Source organism: Papio anubis, chromosome 10 (assembly GCF_008728515.1).
Source record: "Papio anubis isolate 15944 chromosome 10, Panubis1.0, whole genome shotgun sequence".
In the NCBI taxonomy this organism is placed as follows: Eukaryota; Metazoa; Chordata; class Mammalia; order Primates; family Cercopithecidae; genus Papio; species Papio anubis.
The window spans coordinates 122,133,640-122,150,878 of NC_044985.1; the positions used below are offsets into that span (position 1 = coordinate 122,133,640).

At 52.0% G+C, this 17,239-nt stretch overlaps 1 protein-coding gene and 1 long non-coding RNA gene across 5 annotated transcripts in view; one reads left to right on the forward strand and one right to left on the reverse strand.

Moving 5' to 3' along the window:
• The window catches only part of PER2 (period circadian regulator 2), a 56,265-nt gene extending 40,115 nt beyond the window's left edge, over window positions 1–16,150 (reverse strand). Inside the window, exons 1-2 of one of the 4 annotated variants that reach the window (XM_009183464.4) lie at window positions 15,782–16,150; window positions 6,203–6,341 (exon numbers count right to left, since the gene is read on the reverse strand). In XM_009183464.4, coding sequence (XP_009181728.3) covers window positions 6,203–6,261 — 59 coding nt within the window. In that variant the 5' untranslated portion in view covers window positions 6,262–6,341; window positions 15,782–16,150. Of the gene's footprint in view, window positions 1–4,681; window positions 4,918–4,955; window positions 5,140–6,202; window positions 6,515–15,781 lie in introns of those variants that run through there. The other 3 variants (XM_003908154.4, XM_021924208.2, XM_009183465.4) reach the window with 3 other exon arrangements.
• LOC103876630 lies at window positions 4,138–16,531 on the forward strand. Its single transcript, XR_635931.3, has 2 exons — window positions 4,138–4,223; window positions 16,241–16,531. It is a non-coding gene; the product is annotated as an uncharacterized LOC103876630 (long non-coding RNA).
• Window positions 16,532–17,239: the final 708 nt, after the last annotated feature.

A 17,239-nucleotide genomic window follows, 5' to 3' on the forward strand; every position in this document is an offset into this window, starting at 1 on the left:
GGCGCTCTTGCCATGGTTCAGTGGAGCTGCCAAGAGGCTGTCCAGGGTACTAAGGGCATTCTGTCACTCCTGACCCCCCCCAACATCCTGGACACCACCCATCTCATCCCCACAGCCCTCCCCCAGAAAAGCAGCTGGTCCTTTATGCTCTGAGTGAGTCATTAAGGTGATCAGAGGTAGCAGCAGAGTGGCTAAGGGGACAGGTCTTGGATGGCCTGGGTTTCAGCTGGGTTTCACCACTTCCTAAGTGTGTGATCTCGGACAAGTTCCTTAACCTCTCTGTGCCTTGTGTCCTCATTCGTGAGATGGGGACAACAGTAGTTTCTGCCTCCTACTGGTTGTTAGAAGGGTTAAATGACACAATCCATGCAAGGTATCTGGACTGTAATATTAGCTTGTATTATCACTGCTAATCACTACAGAAAAACAGACAGGGGGCTGGGCGCGGTGGCTCATGCCTGTAATCGCAGCACTTTGGGAGGCTGAGGCAGTGGATTACCTGAGGTAAGGAGTTTATGACCAGCCAGACCAAAATGGTGAAACCCCATCTCTACTAAAAATACAAAAATTAGCCGGGCATCATGGTGTGCGCCTGTAGTCCCAGCTACTTGGGAGGCTGCGACAGGAGAACTGCTTGAACCTGGGAGATGGAGGCTGCAGTAAGCCAAGATTGCACCACTGCACTCCAGCCTGGACGACATAGCAAGACTCCATCTCAAAAAAAAAAAAAGAAAAAAGAAAGAAAAGAAAAGAAAAACAGAAGGGTAACGAAAGTAATTTTAAAAGACAGAGAGTGAATTGTCACAGTAGCTGTCTCTGGCTTGTATTCTTGTATTTAAAGGACTAAGAACTCAGTGCCACCCCCAGCCCAGGCAGTCCTTGGAAGAGCATCAGGTATCTGAAGCCACCGTGCTGTCTGGGCCCTGGGCGCTTTGCACGTAGCTCTCCTGGTTTTCACTATTTTGCACTTAGCTCCTGGTTTTCACCCAAGTCCAGCCCCTGTGAGCCTGTCTGAATACGACCCACTAGTGCCCCGACATTACCTTAAGTGGAAAATAAGTATTTTTGCAAAGAGGACAGAGTAAGCTTGGCAGAAATGTGAAAGCCAAATCATCAGAAACTTCGTCATTCCAGAAAATGCGTCTCTCAGCCCTGGCGGCTCTAATAGACCAGCCTCATTTTGAGAAGGTGGCAAAACCAACACCCCTGTCAAAGTGGACTTTGCCTCCTGCCTTCCACAGATGTGTACCCAGAGCTGGCTGGACCAGCTGTCCCTGGTGAGCTCCTAGGAAACCTGTTTCTACCTTGTGGCAGATAGGGGGAGGAAGGGCGGGCAAGCACTTATTTGCTCTGGGTGCCAAAGCCCAGGACGGAAAATGACAGCCTGGTGGAAAAGGGGCTGCCAGAAGCCAACATGAGCCTCTGGGCGTGAACCTGCCCTTGAGGCCCCCTTCACGTGTCTGCGCACTGGCTCTGCCCACGAGAACAGTCAGACTCAAGGAAACAGGTTAAGCTCGGACCCCTGACCAGGTCACTTGGCCATATTTGTGGTAGCTGGGTTGCCTCAACCTGACAGAGCACCATTCAGAAAGTACAGTCCACAACAAGAATGGAGAGCCTGGGATCAGGAAGAAAAGCAGCCGGTGGGGGTGGGGAAGGAGAGGGGCCAGGAGCAGAAACTACTGGCTGGTGGGGTCACAGGGGTTCGTTACCCTATCCTCCCTACTTTCATAGATATTCATACTTTCCATAATAGTGTTTAAAAATTAGGAATGAAAGCACAGCCTGGGACCCAGTTCCAGCTTCCACTGCCACTGCCAGGACTGGTGAAGTCTTACTGTACTCCATACCCTCACACCCTAAGGCGGAAAAGCATTTTTTTGTGGAAATCAGAAATCAGTGTTCAGTTACCAGAGGAGTCCCACCTCATGAGGTCACAGCTTGATGTATATCCACAAACAACATACCCATGTCACATGTCACCAGACGCAGGACACTGCTAGCCCCCCAGAGGCTCCTTGTGGCCCTCCCAGCCACCGTCTACCCCACGGGGACCCACTAGCTTGGCTTCTCGCAGCCTAGTGAATTCTGCCTGCTTTTGAACTTTACATAATAAGGATCATACAGCATGTACTGTCTCTGCAAGTGCTGCAGGATTTTACAACCCCAAATATTATAACATGTTTTCTACTTCCTGGTAGGAGCCAACTCCCTGAGGCCAGCCTGCTGTAATCCTGAGAAAATGTTTGTCCTGCTAAATAAACAGCCGCGCTCTCCATGGCAACGGTTGGGTAACTGAGGAAAATGTGACCGCAGCCGTCCAAATATGGAGGGAAGGAGGTGCACCAGGGAGGCATTGTCTTGGCCTCACCAGGACACCTTTAATGCTCTCAATTCAGACTTTTAAATCCTTACATTTTTAGAACTACAAGACTTTACAGCAATAAGAAAGGCAAAAGTGTCAGCCTCCTAGCTCCCGTGGTCAGGGGCTGAGCTACTCTGAATTGCGGGAAGCTGAGACATCTGCTCCTCCTGCACCTGGTTTCTTAAAGAGCAGATTCTGATTCCTCTATGTCACCCCAGGAAGAGCACAAGGAACCCTTCGAGGCCGGTGAGGGATCAGCACAGCAGCCCACTCTGTCTTGGGAACTACCAGCCTCTGAAAACCAAGTGGCCTTGACTCCTGTCACCCGTCACTGCTGTTCATTTACTGCTTCTAATTTGCTCTAGACTTGGAAATATGGTAACAAACTTGTTACAAATGTGTACACGATAAGCATAATGAGTTGAAAGGAGGGCCTGGTCCCTAGGGGAGAGTGCGCGGGCTTGGGGAGGGGCCCATCAGAGGCCCCCTCTAGACTGTCTGATTCTCCCTTGGTTCTGAAGGTTGGTCAGCTTTCCAGAAGTGTGGGGACAGTCTCTGCCAAGCTTATGGAATTGTGTGTTTCTGGCTCACTCTGCCAGAGTAGTTTTCAAAAGGTAAAAGCACACCCAGAGCCTTTCTTCAGACTAAACGCCAAGTGGCCCTGCCAGCTGTTCAATGACCTGACAGAGCCGTGGTTTGCTGAGTCCTGGTGAAGTTACATCATGGCTTAAAAACAGCAGTGTGACGACCAGTATTTTTGAGAAAGTTCAGTGTGTATGAGAAATAGTGCACAGGAGAGGAATCTTTCCTTTTTCCTTGTAAGCACTGCAGATGTGGCTCACAGGGGAACATTACCTGGCCCAAAGGCAAGAGCATATCAGAAGCCTCTGTCTCCTGCGAGAAACCTGGGAAAAATCAACTGTAGGGTAACAGAAAACCAAAAACCTGGGAATTAAATTAGACCTCTGAGACTGCCCAATCTGAGTCCCTCCGAACAAATGAAACTGAGGCCCAGACTGGGAGCCAAGGCTCCCAGCAGCAGCCAGCTGGCTGACGCAGGGCTCCCCCTTCCCACCTGGCACTCCAGTCTCCACAGAAAGCCAGGGCTGCGTTAGTTCTATACCAATGAATCACACCAAGGCGACAGTGACAGATAACTGCAAACACCCACGGTACCATCCCCGCGCTGGCACACCACACAGCTTCCACTTAAAAAAAAACAACGGAGTCCCTTTCTTCATTATAGTCATATAGCACACAAAACTCAATTCACCTTGTATTTTAAAACTCAATTTCCAAATAAAGCCTTCAGGTAGAGTCCTATTTTCTTCTCAGGCACACCCAGTCTGGGACCAGAAGCCCCAGGTTGGGGTAGAAGTTGGCATCTCCCCTTGGAAGCCAAGAAGTCTAGTGATCCTGCTATGCCATATAAAAGTGAGAGGGGTCCAGGGGGGCTCTGGCCGTGGTGTGGGGTTCTTAACACACTTCCCGGACTTAAGGCCCCTCCTCCCAAATTACAGCCCACCCAGGATTCAGCACCCAAGTTGCGGCCTTCACTGAACCTCTGAAGCTCATCCTGCCCCAGGGCGATGGGAAGATCCTGCAGACAGCCTGGGCCTGGGCCTCAGTTTGCTCATCTGTCAGGCTGAGGGGTTACTCTGGGTGATTTTCAGGGTGCCTTCTGGCTCTGTTGTTCTGTATGAATCAGCTTTCCAAACGGGTTCCTTCTGTGTAGGTTACAGAAACCCTGGCAACCAACTCGTCATCCCTTACCCTGGCCTTCCTGAAGGGGGAAGCAGGCCACCTCCCACCTCCTGGTCTATGTCTGGGACTTAGCAGCCAAAGTACATCCCAGGAGGTAGGTGCGACTGCTGCACCAAAGAGTGGACACCCCCATTCCTTTCTATCCAGTCCGGGGAGAGGGAATTAATACAGGGTGGTCCAGGGGAGGCAAAGGGGCGAACGAACATCAGGCGGTTTCCCTGCCCTCAGGTTCCCAGGCCTGGCTTGGCACAGGGACTTCCTTGTCCCTCTGATCACCCATTCCAGGAGACCCGTGGGTGTCCAGGAAAAGCTCCTAGATCAGCGCCCTTCCACGGCCCTTCCCCAGCCCAGGACTTGGCCCTGTGGCCTCAGAGGAGGCAGTCAGCTCCCCGAGGGGCCTCCAGATCCCAGGGCCGGCTGCGCTGACCCCTGATTTCCTTGGCCTTCCCCACGGGAGGGGAGGGAGGGTTCCCAAAAGAGAATCGCCCACGGAACCGCAGCCCACGCGCAGTCACTCAGCAACTCGGTGCCCTACACACGCTGCCGCCTCACCTTTCGGACCTCAGGCTCCTGAGCTGCGAAACGGGGGTTCGAGTCCCCAACCCGCGGTGTCAGCGCAATTCAAACGAGCGCACCCTGCGCGCAGCTCGGCCACCCTCCACCTGAGACAGGGCCAACGGCACACGCCCCCACGCCGGCGCCGTTTCAAGCAGAGGAGTCCAGCGGCCCAGGGAACTCCCGGCGGCGCCGGGACCCCGACCTGCCCGAGGCCAACGCGCGGGCGGCGGTTACGTAAGCCGCAGCGGGGCCGCGCCGCGCCACTTACCGCCCGGCCGCGTTCGCGTCGGCCCGTCCGCCGGTCCCTCCGCCGACTCGTGGCTCTGTCCGCCCGGCCCCGCGCCCGCTGCCGCCGCCGCCACCACCGCCCACAGCTGCACGTAGCCCCTCAGCGCCGCCGCCTCCGCCGCGGCCGAGTCGCCGCTGTCACATAGTGGAAAACGTGACCGCGCGCGCCGCGCCCGCCCCCGGCGTCCGCCATTGGCCGCGACACCGTCTCATCTGCATACACGAGGGGCGGGGCCCACTAGCGCCGCGCGCCCATTGGTGGCGGTGCCCGTCGCTCTTTTTACATAAGACGCACATGGAACTCCATGTTCACCTCGTCGGTTCTTCAATGGAGACGCGGCGCGTTCGTGCCCCCCGTCGTCCTCCCTAGTGGTCTCATCCACTTCCGGCGTCGGCGCCTTCCATTCACGACGCCCTCGAGTCCGCCAGCTCCGGGAGCGCGGAGTGGCGCGTACCATTGCGGGCGGGGGAGCTGGGCGCGGGGCTCCTGTGCACCTCCGGCCGGCCTGGCCGACCCGGCGCCCCGAAGCCGGACCAGGGAAACCTCCACCTCCGGCTACCGGCCAGAGGCGCGCCCCCAGCGGCCAGGGCCGCGGGAAAGTCTGCGCGGCATGCTTCATTCACACATTCATTCATTTACTCATTCACTCATTCATCGCCGGGCCCCAGAGCAGCCTAGGAGAAGGTGGCTGCACCGCCCTGCAGCAGCTGCTGGGGCACGCCCACCCGGGCCTCAGAGGTGCCCGTGGTCCACACTTGTCCCGGCAGTTACCACGTGTTACAATTTTTGGTTCAGGAAATAGAGTCACTGTTACTCTGGGGAGGTACAAAAGAAAGAAATGATGTTGTCTCTGCCCCCAAGCGCATCACTAGGGAGAAAGGACTGTCTCATAAAAAGGAAACTTAATCAAATGCTAAATTGGGCGATGTGGGCTATAAATTAACCAGAGCTATCCCCACAGGCTCCGTGAGAAAGGCAGCACTTCCAGGGCGGGTAGGATGGGCCCTGAGAAAGGGACACCTTAGGAAGGTGCAAGCGGTAGAGACGGAGAAGCCCGTGGTGGGAGGTTGTCCTGGGAGCCAGTGCGGCAGCGTGCATCACCTTGTCTGAGGGTTTGCTGTTTCAGTAAGCATTGTTTGGGGCATGATGAGCCTCTAAACTTCCATTTAAAGTGTCCGGAGAGAGAGTACAATTTCCCCTGGTCTGGGTAGAAGCCTGAGACTTACAGGACAGGCAGGAGCTTGCAGGCTCCCATGCAGCAGACTCTGAAAGTGCAGGCTCTCATGGGGAAGGCGAGATTGTCCAGGAAGCTGGAACCCGCAGCATCTCTCTTTACTCTTCTTGTTCTTCTTTACCTGGACTCGCCTGGGGACCAGGGATGGGACAGAAGGAGAAGTTATTAACCCACATCAGGAATTCCTGAGTGTGATAACTCTTTCCCTTCTACTTGACAAGGTGTGTGTGCAACTTCTCAGATGCAAACCAGGGCAAATACCAAGTTCATCAGGGCAGCCCTTCCCACAGAAGCCCAGGGAGGCCTGCAGGCTGTTCACACACTGTCAGGTGGCCCCTCCTCCTGTTCCTCTGACATTGACATCTCAACACACTCCCCGCCCCCTCTCCCTAACACAGACACACAGAAATGTCAAGCAAATCCAGGCCCGGTTGCGCCCTGCACACACCCAAAGGCTCTTTTGTTTCTTCCCTCCCATTGACGTCAATGGGGAGCTCCATTGTTCTGGAAACAAGAGTAAACAGCTCATCCACACCTTACTGAGATTCTTCTTCAGGCTTTTGCTGGGTCTTGCTCCATATTCAGCCTGCTACCTGATGTCACATTTCCTCCCTAAATGTAGCCTTTTTTTATTTCCACGAATAAATCTGGTAGAAAGACACTGAAATCTATTCTTTTAGAAATTATCAAGTGCTTTGGGCTCTAGGACTCTTCAGAATCTCATCTATTTTCAGTTATTCACAGCCAGTTTCTTCTTTCCTATTATTGGAAATTTTTGTACACTCCACAAATACTCGTTGACACCTGAGAATTGAGGGGCATGCAAAAATACGTCTCACTGTATCCCTGCTTGTAAGGAGTTTGTGATGCAGAAGGGGGGAGGAGGCAGATTCAGAGGCAATTTTGTCTGAGATGTGGTGTAGGTCCTGAGGGAATAGGACAGCGATGGACAGATGCCTCCATCCCAGCTCCAACAGAGGACAGCGCTCAGGGGATGAGCTCCTACAATCAGGCCAAGTGCATGGATACCATTCTTGCTGAACCAAGATGGTGACAGAGAGGGGGAGAGAGAGAGAGAGAGAGAGGGAGAGAGCGACAGAGTGCGAGCGCAAATTTGGGCAGTCAGATTGGAGAAGGAAGGGGGATGAACCCTTTCCTAGCCAGCCCACACTGGCCAGCTGTCACCTCCAGCACAGAGCTCAGAACTCTTGTATAGGAGAATTGCTGTTGGCACTGTGGGAGGCAGGCTGGCTAGGAGAAAACTAGTCCTTTATTTGGGGGTGGAGGTGAGGTGGTAAGCCAGGGTCCCCAGCTACCTTGGGAATGCTGCCAGTGGGAGGAGCTGGCCTCCCAGCTAAAGGCTGCCTGGCCCCTGCCCCACCCACTCCCACCAGCCTGTTTCCACCAGTAAGCCTGGCCCAAGTTAGCCCTGCCCATCTATGTCTGGGCCTGCCTGTAGGGCTTCTCTGCACCCAGTCCTCCATGCCCTTGCCAGTCCACTCACTGGCCCTCTCATTCGCTCAAGCACCCAGCCAATTGTTTACTGAGCAACTACTGTGTACCAGGCACTGTGCTGGTCACTGCTTCCTCTCACTGTGGGTGGCATGGTTTGTGGGTTGGCTAGCTGGAGGGGCAAAGAACAGGCGGCTAGGAAGAGAATTCCCTCTGTAAATGGAGGAGGTGGTGGCCCCCAAAGTCCTCTCTAAAGAGATGGAGGGGACACTGTCAAGCTTTCTGGCCCTCTAGTGCTGGATCCCCTTTCTTGGGTTTAGGGACATTGGAGATGGTAATGCCCAACCCTTACTCTCCAGCCTCCCTTGAACCCAGCGCTGACCTACAGCTGACCCCAGCTTAGCATGGTGGCAGCTCCTGGCAGGGAGACCCGGCTCACAGAGGTGACCTCAAGGGCGTGGGCACCTGTGTCTAGGGTCTCAGGGTGAGACAAGGACTACTTGCCTCTAGTGACCCGAGAGCAGGTGCCTGTCCCTGGACATGAGGTGGTTTGTGGACCAATATAAAGAAGTATCTTCCAGCTCTTTGGGAGGCCAAGGTGGGAGGATTTCTTGAACCCAGGAGTTTGAGAACAGCCTGGGCAACATAGTGAGACCCTGTCTCTACAAAAAATAAGAAAGCCAGGCATGATGGCATGCTCCTGTGGTCCCAGCCACTTGGGAGGCTGAGGCAGGAGGATCCCTTGAGCCCAGGAGTTTGAGGTTGCAGTGAACTGTGATTGTGTCACTGCACTCCAGCCTGGGCAACAGAGCAAGAGTGAGACCCTGTCTTTTAAAAAAAAGAAGAGGCGTCCTTATTATGCTAGCTACCTACTGAGAAGGCTTTTTGATTTTTAAACTAAATATAGATCCAGGGAGGCTGTTCTTTGTTTGGTGGAGACATGTGGGTGTGGTGTGCTCATATGTCTTCCCCAAGGAAGTCACAAGATTGAGCCATCCACGATGGATGTGTAGTCCCCATCTTTCTTCACCTTGCCCTGGAGAAGAGCCTGGGGAAAGGAGCTTGCTTGGAGCCTGGAACGTTAGCATCCTTGTCCCAATGACTCCTTTGCAAAGGATGCCCTAGAGATCACAGGGCTGGTGGCACAAGCTAAGACCTGCATTTGATGTGGGATAGAATGGTGAGAGTGGGCATCCTTGCCCCGTTCCACCCTGGGGGAGGAAGTGTTCAGTATTTCACCACCAGGTATGATGAGCCTTAGATGTTTGTTTTTTTATGGATGTCCATTGCCATATGTTCTAATTTGCTAAGACTTTTATTTGTTTTTCTTTCTTTTTCTTTTTTATAGATGTCCATTGTCATATATTCTAATTTGCTAAGATTTTTATTTGTTTTTCTTTTTCCTTTTTTTTTTTTTTCCTTTTTTAAGATGGAGTCTCACTCTTTCACCCAGACTGGAGTGCAGTGGCATGATCTCAGCTGACTGCAACCTCTGCTTCCCGGGTTCAAGCTATTCTCCTGCCTCAGCCTCCTGAGTAGCTTGGATTACAGGCGCGCGTCACCACGCCTAGCTTTTTTGTGTGTGTTTTTAGCAGAGACAGGCTTTCACCATGTTGGTCAGGCTGGTCTCGAACTCCTGACCTCATGATCCACCCGCCTCAGCCTCCCAAAGTGCTGGGATTACAGGCATGAGACACCACTTCCAGCCTTGTTTTGCTTTTTTTTTTCTTTCCCCCAATCATACATAGGTGCAGTGGGCTTTTAATCCATGACAATAGTTATTACTTCAAAAATACCTCTCCCAAATACATCTAATCTCTTTTTTTTTTTTTTGCAGATCTGCAAATAATTTAAATTGCCATAGCTTTGTCTCTGCTATACAATACTCTGTATAGATGTGTTTACTTTATTATTGTATCCTAAGACAAAAAATATAAATGAATAAAATAATTTGTACCTGAAGATTCTGTCTTTTTAATGCTATACATGTCCTCTTTATTGCTACAGAATTCAGTGATTAAATGTGTACCCAACTGACTTCTCTTATTATCAGTTTTGCAAATAAAAGGCATGCTTTTAACCAAAGCCAAGAAACAATTTGCTATCATGTCACTTGAAAAAGGATTAAAACTTCAAACTTTCTGCTCATTAAGGCCATTAAGAAAAACCAAGGATTTGGGAGGCTGAGGCAGGCAGATCACCTGAGGTCAGGAGTTCGAGACCAGTCTGGCCAACATGGTGAAACTCCATCTCTACTAAAAATACAAAAATTAGCCAGGTGTGGTGGCGCACATCTGTAATCCCAGCTACTCGGGAGGCTGAGGCAGGAGAATTGCTGGAACCCAGGAGGCAGAGGCTGCATGAGCCGAGATCGCGCCACTGCACTTCTGCCTGGGTGACACGGCAAGACTCTGTCTCAAAAAAAAAAAAAAGAAAGAAAGAAAGAAAAAGAAAAAGAAAAAAGAAAAGACAAAGAAAAAAAAAAAGTGAAACCAAGGATTTAACTGAGACGAAAGCTGTGCCGTTTGGTGGGGAGAGGGTAGCAGTGGGTAGGTGATGCTGTATGGCACTCCTGGTTTGAGTTGCAGGTCAAGTCTCTGCCTCAGGAACTTGTGGACTAATTTGTGGATCAGGTTTTCTGGTCTCAGGCAGCTTGAGTTTCTTTCCAGGGCTTCAGGGCAGCCAATACCCCTCACTGTCCTGAAGGAGCCCAAGGAGAGGCAACTTGCCAAACGCCTGCCCTGTCTGAGCTGATCCCCCACACCCAAGGTGATGCCCCCTGTCTGAGGCGATACCCGTGTTCAAGGTGATCCCCCACGTCCGAGGCGCCTCTTCCTTCCCAGGTGGAGGGTCTCTTATCGGTCAGGGTGTCATCCTGCTGGCCTTCTGGGCCATGGACCTTGCCCAGGCAGGCCCCCGCATCAGGCTCCCTGGGTCTCTCGCTCTCTGTCTAGTGTGTGTCCTGCAGGGCTGTTGCCTCAGTGTGGTTCTGCCAGCATTCCTGGGGTGTCACTGAGGGGTAGCCCACTTGGCGCCTCCAACCATGGACATCTTGGAGTCAGGAATGGGGGCCTTGCATGCTCTGGGGACCAACAAGGCCTGGTGTCATTAGGGCTCCTGATCCTGGGTGACACGAAGAAGAATGCAGAAGCCTGAGTTTGGGGCTTTGCATTCATACATGAGTATGGCCTTCGGGCCCCGCCGTGGCCTGTGAACAAGCTGTGAGGGAGCACGTGCTTGCTGTGTTGAGGCATCACGCTTGGCACTTGGCACACATTCTCTTCTTTAATCCTCACCACTCTATAGGACATGCGCCTGCGTTCCATTGATCCTCTGCAAAAGACATTCTCGACACCACGACACCAAAGGAATCCTGTGCGTCTGTGTTTTATGTCATCAAGGAGAAACTACCTTTGTCTGCAGAAAGATCTCATGACCACCCTCACCACCTTGTCCTTATGGAGCCTGAGAACCAGCTGACTCAGCAGGGAAGGCCACAAAGTCAGGAGCGACCAAAGTCCAAGCTCCAACGTGCCTCCCATTCTCCAAATATCAAACATTCTCCCCACTCAAAAGCTCCTCTGTGACTTGGCGAATGCAGGTGCTCCCTGCATTCTATTAATGTAATTCCCCTCAGTCCATAAGGGCTCATAGGTGGGGATGGCTGGGGTGCAGGTCCGTCTTGGGGATCACCAGCCCACCAGTGATGCCAGTTCACAGTGCCCTCCTTGGGAGGGTGAAGGCTCAGGCCTGTGCACCTGCCTCACCCTCTGCCTGCTTCTGTGGCTCACAGAGTGTTTCCTTTGGTGTCTGGGTGTTTGTTCTCTCCTGCTGTCTTCTCCCTGGTGCCCAACATGGAAAAAACATCTCTTGTCCCTAAACCGAATCTTGTTGGTAGGAAGCAACAAAGTTGTTGTTGCTGTTGCTGTTGTTGTTTCTCTCTTCTTGTCCTTCTTCTTTTTCTTCTTCTTCTTTCTTCTCCTCTTTTTCCTTCTTCTTTCTTCTCTCCTCCTCCTCCTCCTCCTTTCTCTCCTTCTCCTTCTTCTCCTTCTCCTCCTCTTTCTTTTTCTTTTAGAGATAAGGTCTTGCTGGAGTGCATTGGTGTGATCATGGCTCAGTGAAGCCTCAAATCCCTGGCCTCAAATGGTCCCCCTGCCTCAGTCTCCCAAAGCCCTGGGATTACAGGCGTGAGGCAGGCAAAGGGGTCTGACTGGGTTACCCTGAGGGTAGAGGCATCCTCTCAAAGGCTGGGTGATGGATTTCCTGGCTGAGGGCAGAGGCAGGAGCCCAGGTGACTTAGAGCTGTGACGGCAGTGATCGTGAGGCCTGACCTGTGGTGGTTCCATTGTGAAGAGCAGCTGGGAGCGAAGGCTGCCTGTGTACCCATCTTCTCAATCCTCCTCAACAGATGGAGTCCTGCGAGGAGGAGGAAGGGAAATTGGGAGACACCCTACCCACTGCCCAGGCCACCACTGAAGCTGGGGAGCTTTGTTACAGGGAGGAAGCCATGTGTAGGTGGACTGTTGGGATGCACAAAGGAAAACTGGGCTCCTTCTGGCCCTGCTGCCACCCACACCCGGGGAACTCTTTGAAAGCGTGGATGGTTGATTTGCACGATGAGGGGTGACATGTGCTGCTGAATGAAGCAAATGATGAGTCGGGGGATCCACACAGCACCCCTGCTTCAGAGTCAGTCGTGTGCCCTCCTGCTGCAGAGTCAGTCGTGTGCCCTGTGACCATGGCCATGGGCAGACATTCCCGGGCACTTCTCGCAGTGGGTGCTTGATGACCACGGTGTGGCAGCCCCAGGGGGCGTTCCCTGAGACCTTGAGCATAAACCCAGGCATCCCCACCGAGGCTGCAGCCACTCTGGAAGAGCTTTCTGGGCTCATGTGGTTGATGAGAATGCAGAGAATCCCTGCCACACTCTGGACTCAGAAAGTGCTGAACGGTTCATGGCAGGCAGGGCCCTCCTCATGGGCGGCATCTGCAGCTTGGTTCCCCAGGCACTGCCGGGCTGCAGCAGTTTTTCCAGGCTGGTGCGTGCCTGGTCTCTAAGGAAGAGTCAGAAATAAAGAACTCCCAAAAGTGGTTCAGATCTCTACTTGAGACAGGAACGCGGAGCAAAGAACAGGGAGGACCTGAGGCTGCATGGCCCATGCAGACCTCCCAGCACATCCACCCTGCACATCCACCCCACTCGCTCTGAAGCTGGCCAAACCCTAAACCAAGGAAGGCGAGAGGACCAGGAGAAATGACAAAGGAAAGGGGCTCTCGGGAGAAAAGGCATTGCGTGGAGAAGGTGCTAGAAGAATAGTGTGAAAACTGGAGAAGCTATCAAGAGGAGGAGCACAGGCAGGATCACGGAGCCAGGAGTCCCCCAGGCAGGGAGCTTTGAGACCACAGCCTTGCATTGTCACCTCCTGGTCCACCTTGCAGGGCCTCTGAATCCTCTGAGAAGGGACTCGGGGGGTGAGATGAAGACACGATTCAAATGGGATTCCTAAAGAGCACTCTTGTAACGCTAGGTTCGCCTTGATCTGGGCTTCCCTACACACTGTTTGAGTCTTTCAAACCACAGGAAGATGAGGAATGGGACCCTGTTCCCCGAGTTCCCTGCAAGGCGGTGGCAGACTGTGTGCTCTGGACCACACATGCTGGAAACAGAAGGGGGCCCAGATAGTCTCGGGCTTGCTAGACAGGGTAGCCTGGGTGACTGTCACTGCTGGCCCAAGAAAGGCCACTGCTATAAGTGCTGCCAGGGATCTTCCCAAAATTTTTCAGTGGTAGACAGGAGAGAGCCAGTGGATAATACCCTTACCCTTTGCTGTCTGTTGGGCCAAAATCCAAGGCATGATTTTCCACTGGGCCAGGGCATTGGCATTCATAAGCAGCATGTGGACATGCTGAGTGTCTGGCTTGCCTCGTGCGGCTCATCAGGAAGCAGTGGCCAGCATGGGGATGCCTCACCTTGCCTTTTCTTCCTTTTTTCTCTACTCTCCCTGTCCTGTCCTGGGATCGCACCTCCCGATAAAGCTTTCTTTTTTTTTTTTTTTTCTTTTGATACAGTGTCTCCTCGCTCTGTCGCCCAGGCTCTGGAGTGCAGTGGCGCGATCTCAGCTCACTGTAAGCTCTGCCTCCCGGGTTCACGCCATTCTCCTGCCTCAGCCTCCTGAGTAGCTGGGACTACAGGCGCCCGCCACCACGCCCAGCTAATTTTTTGTATTTTTAGTAGAGACGGGGTTTCACCATGTTAGCCAGGATAGCCTTGATCTCCTGACCTCGTGATCCGCCTGTCTTGTCCTCCCAAAGTGCTAGGATTACAGGCATGAGCCACCATGCCCAGCCAAAGCTTTTGTTCTTAAGCCTGTTCCCTGGCTCTGTTTTCTAGGGAACCTAAACTAAGACACTGGATACTGAAAATGGTTTGACAAAGCAGACCCTCACTCAAGGCTTCATGTTGGAATCGATCTTCCCACCTGTCTCAGAGTCACAGGGTCTCCATACCTCTGGTAAGTGGGATTGTAATGACCAGGGGTCAGCAAACTATGGCCTGTTCTTCCATGGCTTGTGGACTAAAGGGAAAGGGAGGCAGAAAAGTCAGAGAATATGCTGCAGGTATCACACAAGGTCCACAAAGCCTGTATTACTTACTATCTGTCCTTTTACAGAAAAAGTTTGCTGACCGCTGGTGACCGGTCATCACACAGTGGCATTATGATTACTGGAGTTTTCACCTGTGGTCAGTTATGATGGGAGCAGCCAGAGAGCAAGGCACTGGGTGGTGCTTCCTGAGTGGGAGACAATGACAATGATAATAATTATGCAGAAGGGTGGTACCTTCTTATGTTGGAGCTGAACACCCGGAAGAAAGGAAACGGTGGGCTTGGGAGAGTTCATTGCCAATCTAAGACAAATTTTGAAAGCCCAAGGGCCTCACTGGCAGCTCAGGAGATTTACATCTCCTACAGCCACTGGGTAGGAGAAATCACTGTTGAAAATCGGCCAGGCACATGACTCACGCCTGTAATCCCAGCACTTTGGGAGGCCATGGCAGGGGGATTACCTAAGATCAGAAGTTCGAGACCAGCCTGGCCAACATAGTGAAAAATAAAAATTAACCATCTCTACTAAAAATACAAAAATTAGCAGGCATGGCGGCATGCGCCTGTAATCCCAGCTACTCAGGAGACTGAGGCAGGAGAATTGCTTGAACGTGGGAGGCAGAGTTTGCAGTGAGCCAAAAAGAAAAATGAAAATCAGATCCTGAGGCTGGGTGCAGTGGCTCATATCTGTAATCCCAGCACTTTGGGAGGCCGATGGGGGCAGATCACTTGAGGTCAGGAGTTCAAGACCAGCCTGGCCAACACGGCAAAATCCCCATCTCTACCAAAAATACAAAAGCGAGCCAGGCATGGCGGTGCTTGCTTGCAATCCCAGCTACTTGGGACGCTGAGGCAGGAGAATTACTTGAATCCATGAGGCGGAGGTTGCAGTGAGTTGAGATCACACCACTGCACTCCAGCCTGGGCAACAAAGCAAGACTCTGTCTCAAAAAAAAAAAAAAAAAAGAAAGATCTCAAATTTGATAAGGATTGAAAGCTACAAAGGAGACTAAAGTCATAGCCTTGACAGGCCTGCTACATCAGTCAGGAGCCAGATAGCGAATGGTCCTGAGACCATGGCTATGGACAATTGAGTAGATAAGCTGAGAATCTCAAACCCCCAAATTCTCAGAAGCCTCCAAGCCAACAGAAGCAATTACTTCCTCCTTGCCAGAGAACAGGTTGTTCTTTTTTTTTTTTTTGAGACAGAGTGTTGCTCTGTTGCCCAGGCTGGAGTGCAGTGGCACAGTCTTGGCTCACTGCAAGGTCCACCTCCCGGGTTCATGCCATTCTCCTGCCTCAGCCTCCCGAGTAGCTGGGATTACAGGTGCCCGCCACCACGCTAGGCTAATTTTTTGTATTTTTAGTAGAGATGGAGTTTCACCTTGTTAGCTAGGATGGTCTCGATCTCCTGACCTCGTGATCCGCCCACCTCAGCTTCCCAAAGTGCTGGGATTACAGGCGTGAGCCACCGCACCCAGCCGAGAACAGGTTGTTCTTATGGAATATCTTACCTGTGGCAGGGGTCCTGCAAGGTGTTTGTTCTCAAGACCTGCCCTCACCACTGCTCCTTGATGCCAGGCCGACGTCCAGGGTCAGGCTTCACCATAGCTAGAGCAGAGAGGCATATGCTCAGCTTTGGTCAGAACTGTCCTATTATTCAAAGGAATTGCAGAGCTAACTTGTGCCAGCAGGATCTTAAGGAACACAGGTGACGCTGGTTCTTCCCGGTGTGGTGGGGGGGGAGCATAACACTAGATCGGTGGCTGGAGAATAATTCGTTGGCACAGGGGCAGTCATCTGTGATTTGGAACTCGATGCTTTGGCAAGGACACCAGGAACTGATTCCAATAATTTGTTGGGCTGACTCCAGTGGTGTGCTAGTTAATGTTTAATAATTGGCTCTCTGGAAAAATAAAAAATAAAAAAAAGAAAGAGGAAATATGTAGCATTTATCCATTTCTATGATGCAGATACTCCTGCATGACCAATTTCAAGCTACCATCGTGACCTCCTGTGAAAGTGGTGATGCCATCTAAGGCCACATGCATGGAGAGAAGCCCACCCTGCTTGCCCTGGGTTCAGGCCAACATGGCCAACCTAAGTGATTCCTTAGAAAACAGAGTTTGGATCTGCCCAGTTACAAGGAGAAATGGACCTCCCAACGTTCAACATCTAGAAGACTATTTTTCTAAACTCTTTGTTAAAAGATTTTAAAAGGGGCTGTTCTTACCAAATCTCAATAAAGTGTCCATTGTAAGATATTTCTCAAGGTTATTAAGACCTGTGGCTTCTTATAAACTCCTTTTGCTGTAAGTCAGTTCATGTTGGAAACCAGCCACAAAAATGATAATTTTGGATTTGTAATCATTGCTATTGAGACATTGTGTGTGGTAGGGACGGGCCTTTCTGTGTTAAGCCACTCCTCCTCTTTGTGGCCTTAAAATCTACCATCAATACAAAGGAGGCGGTTGTCTGCTGAGTGAGGGCCTGGCTAGGCCAGCGTAGCTCTCCCACATATTGATGTAAATCATTAGGGTTCCAGTGAAAGATGCAGGTTCTGTCTGAGTGAGGAGAGCCAGAAGTCCAGGCTGACCTCAGCATTTCAGTCCCCAACTCTTGGGGTCAAAGGCCAAGAGGAGGTCCCAGGAAATCTGGGAAGGGTTTGCACTGCTCCCGATTGTTTCCCAGATGCAGGAAGGGTGAGCGTTGTCAGCCGTGGACTTGCTAGGCATGAGACCCTGCTGATCTTTGTGCCTCATATTGGCCTGAGAAACCAAGATTTGCTATTTGGTTTGAAAAATATGAACGTACCGGCCGGGCACAGTGGCTCGCGCCTGTAATCCAACACTTTGAGAGGCTGAGGTGGGCGGATCACCTGGGGTCAGGAGTTCAAGACCAGCCTGGCTAACATGGTGATACTCCATGTCTACTAAAAATACAAAAAATTAGCCAGGCGTGGTGGCATGCAC